Raw genomic sequence first — 17,923 nt, forward strand, 5'->3', positions numbered from 1 at the left:
ATTCTGGAGGGCTTGGCTGGGAGGCCCACTGGAATGTACGGTTAGGCACCATGGAGGACAGGGACAATTGTATAAGAGATGGTTAACTTAAAACTGTTGTCTCTGAATGTGGATGGCATCCACTCTCCAATTAAGCGTACTAAATACTATCTTGGTTAAGAAAAGAAGGTGCAGATATAGCCTTTCTCCAGGAAACGCACCTGACCAATTCTGAACATGAAAAGCTGAAGAAGGGATGGGTAGGAGAGGTGGTTTACTCATCATACACTAGCAGAAAACGGGGAGTGGCCATTCTTATACACAAACAGTTACCTCTAACTATCCATAAGGTATTACAAGACAAGGAGGGAAGATATATCATTATTATGGGAGAACTGTGGGGGCGAAAATTGAGTCTTTGTAATATTTATGGACCTAATGTATATAACCACAAATTCTTTTCAGATATAGTAGCACGGGCGGCCTCTTATCCGGAGTACCAGATGATCCTAGGAGGGGATTTTAATACCATGGCAGACCCCACCATCGACTGTAAACCAGCCAAAACAAAAACTAAGGGATGGCATCAAAGGGGGATAAATTTTTTGGTGCACCAAATAGGGCTAGTGGATATATGGAGAACATTACACCCCCAGGATGTGGAATTTACTTTCTTTTCCAATCCACACAACTCATATTCCAGATTAGACTACTTCCTAGTATCACAGTCACTGTTCACAGTGGCAAAGGCGGCGCATATAATAGATAACACACTTTCTGACCATTCGGCTATATCACTATCGATAGCATACACAGCGGGCGGAAGGGAGAGGGTGTGGAGATTTCCCCCATCATTATACAGAGATAATGAGTTCAGAACTTTTTTGAAAGGAAAATGGGAAGAATATCAGAAGTTTAATGATACCCCGGAGGTGACTCCGGACATATACTGGGAGGCAGCTAAGGTAGTGATGAGGGGACACATACTAGCTTACACGGCGGGGAAAAAGAAAAAGGTGGAAGCGGAGTTGCTGTCGCTCTCCATTGAGTACCAGCGGCTTCGAAGACAACACGTAAGAAGCACGGATACAGAACACAAGGAAAAACTGACAAAGACAAAGACGCGCATTGATCACCTGCTTAACATGAGGGCAGAGCGAGATATATATTACCAGAGATTTAAATTATATCAATGGGGAAATAAAGCAGGGAGGCTCATGGCTAATTTGGTGAGACCCCACAGAAAGAGACAGGTTGTTACCTCCATTAAAGACGGGGAAGGCCGTTTATATAGACAGGAGGCCCAAATAAAGAGCCAATTTGTACACTATTACAAGTCCCTATATGCTGAAAGGGAGGGGGACGAAGCGCAGAGGGAGATTTTCTTTGAAGACCTCCCTATGCCAACTTTCTCAGACGATCAGGTGCAAGGATTGAGTGCCCCTATAACAGCGCAAGAAGTGAGACAAGGGATAAAAGCACTAAAATTAACTAAGGCTCCGGGACCGGATGGTTATGGACCAGAATTTTATAAAATTCTAATAGAGGAGGTCCCTGGCCCCTTGGCGGGTATGTTTAATAACATGACGGAGGGGGGAGATAGGGGACACAACAGGCCAAATTTAGCACATATAATATTATTACCTAAACCGGGAAAGGACCCGGGACAAGTGGGATCTTACCGGCCAATTTCATTATTAAATCAAGATGTTAAGCTCTTGGCAGCCATCTTAGCTAAAAGAATGAATATTTCACTGGCCGGGGTTATCCAAGAAGATCAGGCGGGATTTGTCCCAGGACGGTATGCCTCGATGAATCTCATAAGAGCCTTAGCGGCAATACATACATTTAAAGGGTCTGGGGGGAGGGAAGCAATAGCGGGCTTAGATATGGAAAAAGCCTTTGATAGCATATCGTGGCAGTATTTATTTTGGGTAATGGGGAAATATGGGATACGAGGTAGATTCCTGGATTGGGTGAGAGCTCTATACAACAGACCGAGTGCTAGGCTAATGATAAATGATTCCCTGACAGAAAGCTTTGATCTAAGGAGAGGAACAAGACAGGGGTGCCCGTTATCTCCACTCCTGTTCTTACTGGCAATTGAACCACTGGCAATAAAAATCAGGCAGAGCGACAAGGTTAAGGGGCTCCGGGTAGGGGGGAGGGAGATTAGAATTAATCTATTTGCGGATGACATTCTACTCTATATTCAGGATGCATCTATACATCTAGACCAGGCACTCCTGATAGTACAAGAATTTGGGGGCATTTCAGGCCTGAAAGTAAATTGCGATAAATCGGAATTACTTCTGCTTTCGGATGGTCAGACAAATCCAGGGAAGGGGAACTATCCTATTCCACCAGTGAAACAATCCATGCGCTATCTAGGTATACACTTGAGTACTAATGCAAAGGTGGTGTATAAAAAAAACATACTGGACCACATAGATAAGATCAAACAACTATGCGGGAAGTGGAAAGATCTTCCGTTGTCCCTGTATGGGAGGATAGCTTTGGTTAAGATGGTGTTGCTGCCAAAGCTGCTATATCCAATCCAGGCCATACCTATTTGGATCAAGAGACAAGATGACAGGTCCTTTAGATCAATTATCCGATCCTTTATATGGAAACAAAAAAGGGCACGAATAGGCCATCATGTGTTGATACGTAACAAGGAGAAAGGCGGACTGAACCTGCCAGATATCCGATTGTACAATGTGGCAGCGTTAATGCGACTCATTCAGGAGGGCATTGGAGGTCAGGCGAAATTTATGCCAGCCCAGTGGTGGGAGGGGTGGTGTGCCCCATACACATTCATAAATTTATTGCACTCAGCCCCAGGGAAGGGCACAATTGCAAATAAGCAATATAGCTTCTTGATACCGCTACGATCTGCGTGGAAATGGTGGAGAAGCAGGCAAAACAAGAGTCCGGTGGCATCACCATTTCTGAGGATGGTGGGCTTGGTAGATTTCCAGGCGGGTATGGGACCCTCAGTATTTAAGAGCTGGGCAAGGAATGGGTGCCAGACATGGGGCGACTTGGTATCTCCAGAGGGACATAACTTCCTATCTTTTACACAGGTGAAGGAGAGGTGGGAGATTACCAATAATCATATGCTACAGTATATGCAAGCTAGACACTACTGGCAGGCGATGTGGGGGAAACATGGAGAGTGCTGGACTTATGGTACTCTGGATAAGATGATGTTGAACATGCCTCCAGAGGGAAACAAGCTCTCTAGTTGGTACAAGATGGTGAAGATGACCTTGCCAGAAGGGAATGAGGAGGGGGTGGTCTCCAAGTGGAATAGGGAATTGGGAACACATTTCGATCAGACACAGTTCAATGCTCTATTTGTGACCCTAGCAGAAATGGTCAAGTCTGCGGACTGGCAGGAAACACAGTTTAAAATACTTCACAGGGCATATATCACTAGAGAGAGAGGGAACACAATGAAGCTATGGGACTCGGATAAATGCATAAAATGCCAAGTAAAAGTGGGTACTTTTTTGCACACTTTTTTGGAGTGCTCTAAATTGACTTTGTGGAAAGAAATCTTTCAGATACAGGCTAAGGTACTTCAAACAACAGTAGAATGGTCTTATCAGGCATTATTGCTGGGGGATCAGGGGGCCCTACTTGAACAGGGGCTCTCCCGACCACAAAGGAGATTTCTGTATATGACCACGCTAGCAGCCAAAAAGGTTATATTGCAACTCTGGACACATGAGGAGCCGGTACCGTATGGATGTTGGTTGACAAAAGTGTCAGAATTGGCACAGTATGAAAAAGCAATGTACAAAGATTCCCCGAACATAGAACATAGGCAATATGCTCAATTATGGTACCAATTTGAAGAACATGTTTTTTCTAATGCTCCCGAAGGGGATTAATTCTCTATACAGGCAGGAAGGGGGGGGGAGGATGGGAGGGGGGTACCGGGGGGGAAAGTTTGGGGGATAAGTCTGATATCAGTACCCATTTGGTGGTAGGAGATCCGGGGAATTTAGAGGGGGGAAAAAAATCAAAAATATCAGTGTGGTCATGTGTGAGAGAAAACGAAATGTACCTTTGTGATCAAAACATGCTGACTGTATAAGATAATGGTGCCTTGTATACATAAGTGTAGAATGTAAGCATGTATTACACTGATGCCAATAAAGATAATAAAAAAAAAAAAAAAGACTCTTGAGGAAGGCATGAATGTGCCGAAACATGGTGCCATGTTGAGTCAGCTTAAATAAACACCTATAATTTCACTTTGGAGTCCTGAGCCTCTGGTTGTCTGTCTTCAGGGGCCACGACAGCAGATGGTACCGGCCTGATTGTCAGCAATGTGGTCAGAAATCCCGCTTTCAGGCACACCAATCTTCCTCTTGTGGGGGCAGGAATTTCTCAGTCGGAGCTCCTAATGTTTCCAGAGCTTTGCATTGATGGGTGGCTGGTCCACTCTTGTCTTCCTATGATGAGCAGACATCTTTAGGAGTTTCGTGAGGAATGGGCCAAAATCACATCAAGAGAAGTGGGTTTTGGGTATTCTTGCAGAAGGCTACAGGTTGGAGTTCCCCCGCCTGATTGCTTTTCTGCAGTCTCCTTGTCGAAAGAACCAAGGCGGTTGAGGTTCAGGCAACCATAGATTCCTTTCTGGCACTCTGGGCCATTGTTCCAGTTCCCCAGGCTGAACGGGGACAAGGCAGATACTCTGTCTACTTACTACTACTACTACTATTTAGCTTTTCTACTTCATTGTCCCAATGAAGGAAGGCACCTTTCATCCGGTCTTAGATATCAAAGGTCTAAACCGCTGCCTCAGAGTGTCCCACTTTAGCATGGAAACATTAAGAGCACTCGTAGATTCAGTTCAAGCGGGAGAATTTCTCACCACCCTCGATCTCAAGGAGGCATACTTGTATATACCCATATGGCCATCACATCAGAAGTATCCACATTTTGTGGTTCTAGGTCATCACTTCCAGTTCAGGACTTTGCCCTTTGGTCTTGCCATGACACCAAGAACATTTACCAAGGTTATGGTGGTGGTAGCAGCAGCAGCAGCCTTCTTTGGTCCCAGTGAATTAGAGTTCACCCATATGTCAGTAACTGGCTCACTTTTGTGTCGTCCTATTTGGGTAGAATGGAGACAACGGACAAAGTTGCCTGTCTTGTGCAGTTGTTTGGGTGATCGGTTTTGAGAAGTGCAGACTAACTCCTTCGCAGACACTGGAGTATCTGGGTGTTCTATTCAACACAGCAAGGGTAAGGATCTTCCTCACAGAACACAGGAGGTTGAAGCTGGTTCAACAGATTGTCTTCTCAATCAAGGCAGGCTCAGGGTCTGGGACTACGTCCAGGTTCTGGGGTTATAGGGCTAATACGCCGACATAGTACTATATAGCACTACAATACAGAGTCTGGCTAATTAAAACTTCTGTGCAAGAGCCTATTGCACTATATACTGTAGATTTTGACTAAAATTGACTGCCCCCATCGTATCGTCTACTCACTTGTCCTTTAGATTGTAAGCTCTTTGAGCAGGGCCTGTCCTTTTATGTTAAATTGTACAGTGCTGCGTAACCCTAGTAGCGCTTTAGAAATGTTAAGTAGTAGTAGTAGTAGATTTTGACTAATGTCAAAATGACTTGGCAAGATTTTGCCAAGGTCTGTGGGAAGGTCCCCTGCATACTTGGCTGATGCAGTAGATGGGCAGTTGTAACAATATCTGTGTATTGTTTATTGGTACAATGACTCTGGGTCGAGTTGACCTTCTTCCAGAGTGACGTAAAAAGGACGGTCTTGTGGTTCGTCAAGTCTATAACGTCTGAAACAGAGACTGTTATGATAACCTTTCAAGTCACTTTCTTACCCAAGAACTGAATATAAGAAGTCTCTTGGGAAGCAAGATGTTATCTAAAGATCTGTTGAGCCTGTGACCAGATGGCAACTGAACTCGCAGATCCAAGCTGCCCGTGCCTTGGAGATCTACACAGTTCGTTAAACCACGGCACTGCCTTGCATCATCCCCAAGAAGAACCCTTCACAACATGCCAGCTGGCCTATACCTACTGCACGTCCAGGTCTCGAGAGAAAGCTGAACTACACAGCTCCTTGCTAGCTCCTCTGTCAGCTCTCCTACTACAGCATCTGAGGGAGGACCATGCTCCAGGCTGTAACTGTTACTATTTTTGTAATGCTAGGGAAGAGAGGTGGCACGAATGGTTATTGGGCCTATGGTGCAGGGTGTGTATTCCCTCTAAGCTATCTGATAGGTACTCATTGCTTTTCCCTAGGTAATCTAGCATTTGTGCATTATTTTCCCATTTATATTAATTTTACCTGCTGCTAGCTTGTCTATTTTTATAATATTTGGGCCTTGTGTCAGTTACTTTTCAGTATAGCTGGGGTTGTGGACTTGGATCCACAGATAAAGGAATGCATAATTGTTTTTCTAATCCTAGAGTGCTAATTTATACTGAGTCCTCGTTCGTAATTGCACTGTCCCAGGTGTGATATGTTTTACCCATACAGGGTCAATGGCGGCAGTAACAGAAGTGGTGCTACGGGCAAGGGCTCATATGAGGCCATAACAGGAGTCTTTTCTCAGTTGCTGGTCTTCGGTGTCACAGAAGTACAAGCTTATCTTCCTTGAACGCTGATTGCCAGACAGAGTATGCAGTAGTAGTTGTTGCCCAGGAATTTGACTGTCGGAGCGCCTTTTCTGATAACACAATGGGAGGTGGTAACAACGGACACCAGCAAGTCGAGTTGGGGAGCTCATTTTTCAAGTTTCATCTGGTACAGAGCACCTGGACATAACAGGAGAGCCTCTGGTCGATAATTGCTTGGAGCTCAGGGCAGTGTGGAATGCCTTACACTCCCTTTCTGGTGGAGGGCCCTGGTCCAAATTTTCTCCAACAATGCAAAGGCGGTGGCTTATATCAACGAGCAAGGCAAGACCAGCAGCTGTCCAGTGGTAGAGGAGGTTTCTGCCTTCATGAGTTGGGTAGAGAAAATCTTCTCTGCTTGTCGGCAGCTCACATCACTGGGTCCCTGGAATGTGCAGGTGGACATTCTCAGGAGGCACTCCTTGGAACTGGGAGAATGGCAACTATCCAGCCCAGGGTTTTCAGCTGATAGTGGACCGATAGGGTTCTCCGCTTCTGGACGTGATGACGATGAAAAGGAATGCCAAAGTGCCCAAGTTCTTCAGCCGTTGGAAAGAACCAGGCTCAATGGGGATCGATGCCCTACTGCAACCTTGACCAGAGACATCTATTGTCATCCCTCCATTAGCTCATGGTAGACTGCATGTTGAAAAATATCGCATTGCACCGGGATCCAATAATTCTTGTAGCTCCAGATTGGCTGCATAAGCTGTAGCATGTAGACCTGATTCAATTGCTGGATAGGGATCCTCTCTGTCTTCCGCAGAATCATGGCCTACTGAAGCAAGGGTATGAAAGGAGCAGATCACACAGGGAAAGGTCCTTTGAAAAATACTTTATTCATTTGAGCTCTATAAAAAAAAAAAAAAAAGCCTGACACTGGCCATGTTTCACCCACATAAGGACTGCGTCAGAAGCTAAAGTAACCAAGTGGTGTTTACAAGGCACTTCACCTCCTTGGTAAAAAGCAATCTGTGCCAAAAGATGGCAGCCTCACACAGCATTTCAGTAATGCAACTAGCATTAGCCAGTGTTTGGCTTTTTTTTAGATCTCACATGAATAAAATATTTCTCAAAGGACCTTTTCCTTTGTGATCTACTTCCTTCATACCACTGTTTTGGATCGCGTGGATCGCTTGCCCTGTTGTTTCCTTGGACCTGTTAAAGCAAGGTCCAGTGTTCATGGAGGATCCATGCCCCTTTGGTCTTATGGCTTGACCATTGAAAGGTCTCACTTGAGATGAAAAGGTTATTCTGATTCGGTCATTGCTGCATTGCTTCAGGCTCAGAAATGTTCTACATCCATGGCGTATGCAAGGGTGTGGAAGATGTTTGAGGGCTGGGGTTCTGAGTGTGGATTTTCTTGTTGTATAACCACACCTCTTCCAGCTCTCCGCCACCCAGCCTACCTTTGCAAGCTCCGTTAAGTCAGTCAGCAGACCCGTTGGCTGAGATTTTGGCAGGCTCCACAGTGCTTCAGATGGCGTGCTCATCCGTGGCCGTCATCTTTGAGGTGCCAGTGCATGGTTCTCCCACTGAATCATTGCAAGGCCCCACAGGTGGAGACAGCTTCTTCCGCTGGCTGTGCAGAGGTTAGATCTGGCCTCCTTAGACACCCCCTTCAGAGTTTTGTGCTTCTCGTGCACCAACTGTTTCTGCTTAAGAGGCCTCTTCCCTTACAGCCTGCCTTTGCAGAAGTGGGGGGGAGGGGGGGTTGCCTGCACAGCAGCCCAAATGGACTCAGGTGGATTTTCAGAGAGAGCTTGATGAGATTTCTTTGCTCTCTGACAGCACGTCTGAGATTTCACTCTCTGGGGCCCCTGACCACTCTTTGCCTGAGCTTTTAGAGGAAGGGGTACTTCCTCCAGAGGAGAAGGATGATTCGATGGCTGCTAGACTCTTCTGTAAGGAAGAGCTGCCTTCGCTCATTTAATTAAAAAAAGCCTTGGAGGTTCTTAATATTTCTTCCCAGAGTCTCCTTTCGAAGGCTACTTCTCACCCAATGATGTCTGGCACCAAAAAGCCACCCAGAACCTTTCACATTCATGCAGCTATATGGGTGCTAATTTCCATGCATTGGGATACCTGATACAGCCTTGAAGGTGGCCAGAGCTATGTCTGTGCTGTATCCTCTGCAAGCTGATTGCTAGGCCCCAGGGGCAGCTCTCCGCTAGCAGAGCAGGACTCCAGATAGGATAGGAGTGGAGGAATAGCCTAGTGGTTAGTGCAGCGGACTTTGATCCTGGGGAACTGGGTTCGATTCCTACTGCAGCTCCTTGTGACTGTGGGCAAGTCACTTAACCCTCCATTGCCCCAGGTAGAAAATAAGTACCTGTATACATGTAAACCGCTTTGAATGTAGTTGCAAAATACCACAGAGAGGCAGTATATCAAGTCTCATTTCCGTTTCCCTTCCCTCTGACGGGGAGGGAGCAGAGTCCATGGCTCCCAGGACAAGAGTCTGTGGGCTGATTCCCTTGGCAGGGACCAGGTGCTGCTAAGCTTTCTAGCTTAGATGAAATGCTGTGCCCAGAGTAAGTTTTGTGAGTTTTCTAACCAGTTTTATTTTATCCTAACTGGGGTGTCACAGTGCCATCACTAACATTTCTACAGCCCTTTGGCAATATTTTGAAATTAACACATTGCCATTTTGGTCCTTTTTTAGTTGCCCACCAGCCTATACAAAAAGGTGCTTGTCATTCTGCATGATTCCATACTGCCTCACATGAGCAAGCCTGTCCTCATGATTGACTTCCTCACCGCAGCATATGAAATAGGTAAGGAGGGTACATTAAGGATTCTTATACCTTCATCCTCTGCAGCTTATAATTTCTAGGCCTTTTCAAACTTGTATTAAAATTCTAGGAGTAATTTTAGATTGTACTCTGAGTATGGAGAGACATATAAATAGTTTGGAAAGTTTTTTTTTTAATTTAAGTTACTTCATAGAATAAAACTATTTTTGGATATTTTTCATTTGAGAACTGCTTCAGGCAATGATTACAAATCAGTTAGACTATTATAACATTGTTCTGCTGAGCCTACCTGACTCATAAATTTGACGTTTACAGCATGTGCAAAATGTGGCAGTTAAATGATCATGCCACCCACTTTTGATTTAATTGCACTGGCTGTCGGTTCAAGCGAGAATTCAATTTAAGCTATTGCAGTTTGTTTTTAAAATTATTAGCGCCAGACTATCTCCATAATATGGTCTCTCTTTACTCAACAGCTAGAACATTTGTGAGGTTGAATATACTGCCAGTTTCAGGGTGTTGAAAGGCTGTTACTAGACAGATGTTTAGTAAGAAGAGATCCGGAGTTATAGAGCAAATTACCAAAAGATATGCAACATATTACCTGTTCTGTATTTAGGAGGGCAGTTAAGGTTTGTTTGACCAATATTTGAAGGGCCCTTGAGTATGGAGTTAATGCAATTCAATGGGTTCTGTCCCATTTTTATTTTGATTGTGATCCACCTTGAGCCTTTTTAGGTAAAGTGGAATAAACACGTCCATATTAGATTAGAATGTCAGCACTCGCAGGCCAGCAACAAGATGCTGGAGAGCAGATCTTATCTTACCATCACTGCCTCATCTGAGTGATTCCTGCTCTGATGGCAGGTTAATGTACAGTGACAATGATGCAGTGCAATTTTATTTCATTACATTTTATTTATTGTGTTTATAGATTGTATATCACAGAGCCTCCCAAACTTGAGTTGTGATCCCAAGTGGGTCATGAAATCTGTGTTTAGGGTTGTGACCTGGATGGGCCCTCCATGAACACACCCACCCAGGTTGCTTTCTGTGGCTGCGTAAATGGGGTCATGGCCACAGAAAGATTGATAAGTACTGGCATGCCATGTTTTCTGTAATACGCTTGAATGTGATACTACATTAATAACGAAACACTTGAATGTGATACTACATTAATAACGAAACATAAAACCAAACTCCCTTGCTGGTGTGGTTCAGCCCCTCACTTCCTTCCTAGATTTAAGAGTGACACATCATTGCCCATAATGACAGAAATTTTGTGCAGAGAACTACAAGTTTTATTTGCTCTACTGTTGATGCATCAGATTGACTTCACATGGTGCACATTTACTAAAGGGCAGTAGGACATCTGTGCAGCTAGCATGGGGCAAAATAACAATACATTGCGCCGATTCCCACGCTAAATAGAAATTATTTCCTAGTGTGGAGAGTAGGCATGCCCTGCGGTAAATCAGGCAGTGCACGGCCATTGCTGCCCAATTACAGCAGGATTAGTGCATAATCCCTTGTTGCCAACTAAATAGGTGGTGGTAAGGACTTAGTTGGGGATGGCTGTGCATCAGTTGTGAAATTATTGCACGTTCATTACTGGTATTAATAACAATGGCATTTTTCCGCTGCACCTGAAAGTGGCTGGAGCATGCGGCAAACCCACACGCGGTTTGGTAAAAGGACCCCATAGTTTTTAACAGCTGGTTATCTTTTGAAAACTGCTGTTAAGGCAGTTTTAAATGATATCATTTCTGGTGAAATTGGCTTTCAGTATTTTAAAGGGCTCTGTATTTGGGATATTTTCTGCCTTTATTGTACTTAATGGGGTACATTTTAAACTGCCTGTGGGCTTCAAGCAGCTTCCTTTGAAAATTTGAGGCAAGCAGTGCTACAGATATTGAAGTAACTGCAGATTTCACATATGCTTTAGAGCAGGTGCGAAGTCTGTGCCATAAAATAACACATTTATTCTGCCCCAACTGTACCTCTTTGCAGGGGGAGGTAATTTTCAGCCACCACGACAGCTGTAGGAAAATTACTTCTCCTTGTCTTGCACTAGAAAGAGGAATTTCTTTTAATGATTTGCAATATTCTCTTGCCTAGGTGGCGCAATAAGTCTTCTGGCTTTGAATGGATTGTTTGTCCTGATTCATCAGCACAATCTGTACGTAAAACTTCTCTCTGTCTTTCTAGCTCAGCTTTTCCTGGGCTTCTGTGACACTGTCCCTTTCCATACAGATTCTCAGATAATGAACAAAACCAGATTTAAGCTTATTTCCTGACAATTTGTGAGCTCTGTGTTTTGTGAAATTAATGGTTAAAGTAAGAAAGACTTGAGTTTTAGGAGACGTTTATAAAAAAATGACCCAAAGCTTTCTGAATTACTCCAGAGGATTTGATTTTGGATGTTTCAGTCCGTGTCAGGTCAAGCTTTGAGTGATGGCCTTGCATTTATGTTTCAGAACTTTGTAAATTATGAGGGTCTGATTCTGAAAACTGCATCTGTTTAAAAGAAAAATTAGTCTTAAAAAAAAAAAAAAACATTTTTACAGCTCTGTTGGTAGTGAATTTAAATAGTATGGTGAGAGTGGGAACTAGGCTGACCATGTGGGCATGGAACTGTAGCAGACTTTCCACAGAAATATGGCTGGAATGTCCTATCTAAAACAAGCCAAATTCCCACTGTTGCAGTCAAATTTTTTTTTTTTAAATTATATAAGTTACCTTTCATGAGTATATATCTTGAAATAAACTCTGCGTAGATGAGACTGCACTTGACTCTTATAAGTCATTTTGGTATGTGAGTGGAACAAGTGATAAAAATATCTCTGAACATAGCAATGGAATAGGAGGAATATAGTAGAATGTCTTAATTAATGACAGGGAACAGTGACTAATGCTATCTGGTGTTGAAAACCCTAGAGGCTGCTCAGATATCTTCCAGCCCACCCTGGAGCTGAGTTGTCAGAGTGAAAGAATATTAAGACCTCAGTTCCTTTGCCAGTTGGGGCCATCATACGTCCTCTGTTCACCTTTTGCAGAATTTGGCCAGCCTCAAACTTTAGATGCATTTTTTTTAAAAAAAAACCTTTGGAGTAATTATTCATTCAGTGTCAGCGTTTGTTTAAAGGCTGGCTGCTGCTAGATAAAGTAAATCTGGATATTCAGTAGCAGCTGCTATGCAGGAACCAGCACTGAGTAGGTGGAGACAGATCAGATCAGACAAGCAAACTTTATTAATAAGGTAAAAACACCTCAGTAAAATGTGCCCTGACACAGGCTGTGTTTCTCTGACGTTGCCTGCATGCTGGGTTTTTTGCCTGCAATTGTTCGTCGTCATATTTTCCCATTTGCTGTTTATGAAGACATTTTTATAGAGCCCTTGACGCAGTCCCTTTGGGCAAAACACAGCCTGTCGGGCACTTTTTATTGAGTTGTTTACCTTATTAATAAAGTTTACTTGTCTGATCTGCTCTGTTTGTTTCCACGTTGGATTTTGTGGATCGTCTGCCTTATTGTTTTCTGGGACCAGCACTGAATATCCAGGTATTTAGCAGCCTGCTGGGAGTTACACGGGTATCACCAATATTCAGCTATCTGGTTGAACTAGAACAGTGGCTTGCTGTCCTACATTAACCGGATAGTTATCCGGAAATCACTTCTGAATATCGGTGATGTCCAGGTAACTCCAGGATAGTGCAGTGGCGGTTTGCTTGAATATTCACCAGCACTCTCTAGGTATGTTCCTGCTGAATATCCAGGTTTGTCCTGGTCAATACTATCTTAACTTGGCAGGAGCCTCTCATGTCCAGTTTAATTGCTTTGAATATTGACCCATTTATTTTTAAAGTAATCATTCAGTATACACCATAGTAAGGAAAAAAAGGCATATTTTAGACACAGGAGTTCATATTTACAAAACAAAAAAAACAAAAAGGCACACAACTGCTTACAAAACAGTAGATAAAAAACAACAAAGCAGTGGAATCAAATGCATTTATTGGAACAATACCCGACGTGGCCACATTTCGCCCTCAGGCTGCGTCAGGGGTATAAACTATAAAAAGTGTATGTAAATATATCATACACACTAGTAGTTCCAAAAATCTAGTTCCATTTATTTGCTACTTCCAACTGAACTGATATGCATTTGATTCCACTGCTGCTTTGTTCATATTTACAATACATCATCAAAGATATCAATTTCACAGGACACACCTACCATCAGAAATCAATTCAGCCCTTCCATTCTGCTTCTTCAGTCCAGGTGGAAGCTTGCCATCATAGCCAAATGGATGCATTTTTAAATTGCATTAATCTGTTGGGTGGTATTTTTTACTGTAAGTAAATTCTGTTTTTTTTTTTTTTACAGGGAATATCCAGACTTTTACAAAAAGTTATACAATCTTTTGGACCCATCTATATTCCATGTGAAATACCAAGCCAGATTTTTCCATTTAACAAATTTATTTTTGTCTTCTACGTAAGTTGAACATTATATTTGTTGATAACTCCTGGAGGCAGGGCAATGTTTTGATCTGTGTACAGGTGGGGAGAGATGTATGTAAGTGAGATTGAGAATGAGTTTACCCCTTACTGTAGTGAACTTCAAAAGTAGTTAATTCTTTGCTCAGAAGTTTTAGTACCACTGTTTAAGAGCTGCAGTCTGGCAAGTTACTTCATTCTGCAGATTTCCTTCCATTCAGTTTCTTTCTCTCTCTTTCTAGTCATTTGCCCCTATATCTGGTGTCTGCCTTTGCAAAGCGTCTCTCACGCTTGTCCCTCTCAGCTCCTCCCCAGGCTCTGCTCATGGTTATTCCATTCATCTGTAATCTCATTCGGCGGCATCCAGCATGTCGTCCTCTCATCCATAGACCTCATGGACCTCATGGTAAGAGATGCTTGCAACAAGATGTACTTTTATTAATCAGACTCTGTATACTAAGCTGCATTTCAGCATACTAATGTGTGTGCCAGAGAGATTCCAGGTGTACATTATCATGGTAGTTGTAGGATGCAGATTTTGGTTGGGTGCATGTCTTTCGTCCCATTGTGTATATAGAGTGTGACACTTAAACACATGAGCCGCCTCTGCTCAGCAGCACAGAGGACATGTGGTATGAGTGTGGACTGTGGAGCCTGGGCAAGTCTTGCTGTGTGCTAGAACAGTAATTGATAAAGTGAATGTTGTCCAGTACCTGGAACCAAGGTGATTCTTGGGTAGTTCAGATAGTAAAGAGGAATGACTCAAGAAGGCTGTTGCAGCATTGAAGAGTGCAAATATTTCTCTGAATTTCATGACTATGAAATGTGAGATGTGACTGGAATGTCATCCATTTTGTGATTAATTAACTGCCCAGAACAGCTGAACTTACAGGAAAATCTCCTCTCCATGTCTATAAAGAAAAGTGAAACCTAGCAATGGTACAGCTACTCATGGCTCCCACAGTTTCCAGGCTGTAAGGCTGCACTGCCTTAATTTGCCATGGTTCATAGACTCTGCTAGCGAAGTCACTTGAGAAGCCAGTCTGCCCATGAGTGCACCAGTGGGAGCCCCTGCTCTGCCTTTGGACTTGTGTGTGTGTATCTAAGAATATAAAGCCTTTTGACATTGGAGAGTTTGGTGCTCTTCCCATGTTTTTTTGTATCTCTGCTTTGCTTGTAGATCTCAGAGACGATCCATACATAATGGAAGAGGAAGATCCTTCTAAAAGCAGAGCTGTGGAGAGCTCTCTGTGGGAACTGCAAGTAAGTTTAAAAAAATCTTTTCATCGTCCGATACCATAAATCTTGTGAGAGTTGTATCATTTCATTTTGCAATCAGTTTTCTCCAGCGAATCATAGAGATTACCTTATACTTCCTGTAGACTATTTTATAATTGTATTTATTTATTTTGTGAATTGAAAGGCACTCCAAAAGCATTATCACCCTGATGTGGCTAAAGAAGCAGAGCTCATCAATCACCCTTTGTCTGACCTGGAAACAGATGTGTCGAAACTGCTGGAGATGTCATGTTATGAGGCAGGTATCGCTATGCAAACATTTATGTGTGTGTTTACAGCACAGTGTGTGAGGGTGGTGTTTAGTGAAAGTGTCATTAGAGGACAACTGAAACCAGGGTTCTCAGTTTTAACTGAATCAGCAGCTGAAATTTGTTGCTTGGTTAAAACGATGTATGCGCTCCCACCCCCACCTGAAAACTCCCTGGGTCTACATTTAAATACCCTGCTGGTCTAGTGGCCTCTTCCAGGCAGGAGTGATGCCCAGTCGCTCCTGCCACTACCAGTTCCTTAGCCAAAATGGCTCCTGAGACTTCCTGCGGCAGTCTTGCAGCCATTTTGACTGAGGAATTGATGGAGGGAGGAGTGACTACTGGGGATCGTCCTCCTTGGAAGAATCAACTAGACCACCTGGGTATTTAAAGGATAGGCCTAGGGAGGGCAGAGGGATTGGGTTAGGATGCCTGGCCTGGTGGGACATGCTCTGTTGTGTTCCTTGTGTGGGGAGGGAGAGCAGGTAGAGTGTGTGTGTGGGGGGGAGGGTTGATTTCAGATGAGGAATGCCAAAACCCAGAATTTGGGTCAGTTTTGGTGCTGAAACGGAAATTTGATTGACCTCTGTGTCGCTTGGAACTCAGGGCAGTTTAGAATGCCTTACATGACTTTGTTCCCTTTCTGGCGGCGACCTCAGTCTGAGTTTTCTTTGACAATGCAATGGCGGTGGCATATATCAACAAGCAAGGCAGGACCCATCTGATGGGGGCGGAGGCAGCCTTCCTCATGAGTTGGGCGAGAAAAATCTTCTCTGCTTGTCAGCAGCTCACATCTCTGGGTCTTTAAATGTGGAGGCTGATAATGGACCAATGGAGTTCTCTGCTTCTGGACTTGATGGGTACTTTGGCATTCCTTTTCATTGCCAAGTTCTTCATCTGTTGGAAAGAACCAGGCTTAATGGGGATCTATGCCCTAGTGCAGCCCTGGCCTGAGATACATCTACTGCATGTCTTCCCTCGGCCCATGGTTGGCCGCTTGTTGAAATGGATCATGTTGTTGAAGTGACGTCACGCTCCACAATGGAGGTCTAGAAGCGGAGCTCCTGAACACCAGCCGAGAAAAACAGAATATACAGCGATAATCTGAACCCTCGAACAATCTGAAACGGCGCATTAATAAGGCGAGAAATTAGTGCTCACGGAAATGTCGAGTGCTAAAACGAAAACGCCAGATTTAAATGCGTTTGCCTACAGCCAGCGGGACTCGGCGCCAACAATGCAGGCCGCAGATCCAGTCACGAGCAAAGATGGCACGCGATCACGGTCCCCGCCGCCAAGGAACGAACGTGGGGAAGAAGGGAATAGTGATATCCCCCCAGATAAATGGGAACAACTGAAAAGCTGGTTCCAAGATATTAATTCAGAGATGAAAGAGATGCGCTTCGAGGAGAAATAACCGAGTTGGGAAATAGTTGCCGAAACCGACACAGGACTAGAGGAATACGCGGACTCCTTAAATAGCATTGAAAACCGCATACTGGAACAGCAAACAGATATACGTTTTCTCACCGACAAAGTCGAAGATCTGGAGAACAGGAGTCGCAGGTCTAATATCAGAATATGGGGGCTTCCGGAACTTCCAGAGCATAACAACTGTGAGCAGGTGGTAAAGGCCCTGGCGGCTCAGATTTAACCACGCCGGAGCGAACAGTGTCGCCCGGCGGCATACAAATAGAACGCGCACACCGGACGCTGGGGCCACGCCAGACCAATGTGCCCAAGGACATCATAGCATGTTTCTCTGACTTCAAAGTAAAGGAAGACCTTATGCACAAAGCAAGGATGAACGGCCCGATCATATGGAATACCTACCCACTGGACCTGTTTCAAGACATATCAACTACAACCCTAAAACGTAGAAGAGTGCTAAGACCACTCACTGAAAGCTTGCGAGCGGAGGGGATCAAATATAAATGGCAGCACCCCTTTGCCCTGATGTTTTACAAAGCAGGCAAACAATGCAGGATAACTTCAATGGAAGAGGCGCGAGAACACATGGAGCAGGGAACATCGGCAGAAGCAACACGCCCTAACCACCCACCAAACGCTCCAAAGTCCAACAAAGCGAAATGGCAGCGGGCCTCGCAGGGGCGAGGGCGTCTAAGAAGATAGTAATCAGGACACGCAGGGACCGATCCCCGCTGATGGATTACCACAGATGGAGTTCGCAAACTGAGGAGAGCGCCAACACCTGACATGGTTGCTATATTCTAGGACAGAGGGACAGACGAGCATAAACGGCTGGTAATGTTCATGGGTTACGTATCGCCTCCCTGCCAGACATGCCACATCTGGCGAGAGGGGCATGTCTAATATGGTTACTGGCGGGGAGGGGGATGGGCAACAGAGGATAGAGGGGGGCGAATATCAGAGGTACTACTGCATGCAGAGATATAATTGAACATGGCCGTTAAAGAATTGAACTGTGTCACACTGAATGTAAGAGGGCTCA

The 17,923-nt window shown here is 44.2% G+C and overlaps 1 protein-coding gene across 1 annotated transcript in view; it reads left to right on the forward strand.

Moving 5' to 3' along the window:
• Window positions 1–950: 950 nt before the first annotated feature.
• The window catches only part of LOC115480032 (nucleolar complex protein 4 homolog), a 30,780-nt gene continuing 13,807 nt past the window's right edge, over window positions 951–17,923 (forward strand). Inside the window, exons 1-7 of the mRNA XM_030218423.1 lie at window positions 951–1,052; window positions 9,313–9,424; window positions 11,522–11,582; window positions 13,791–13,901; window positions 14,146–14,309; window positions 15,084–15,166; window positions 15,327–15,440. Of these exons, the coding sequence (XP_030074283.1) occupies window positions 951–1,052; window positions 9,313–9,424; window positions 11,522–11,582; window positions 13,791–13,901; window positions 14,146–14,309; window positions 15,084–15,166; window positions 15,327–15,440 (747 nt within the window). The remainder of the gene's footprint in view (window positions 1,053–9,312; window positions 9,425–11,521; window positions 11,583–13,790; window positions 13,902–14,145; window positions 14,310–15,083; window positions 15,167–15,326; window positions 15,441–17,923) is intronic.

The sequence above is a fragment of the Microcaecilia unicolor genome, chromosome 11 (genome assembly GCF_901765095.1).
Source record: "Microcaecilia unicolor chromosome 11, aMicUni1.1, whole genome shotgun sequence".
NCBI classification, from domain to species: Eukaryota; Metazoa; Chordata; class Amphibia; order Gymnophiona; family Siphonopidae; genus Microcaecilia; species Microcaecilia unicolor.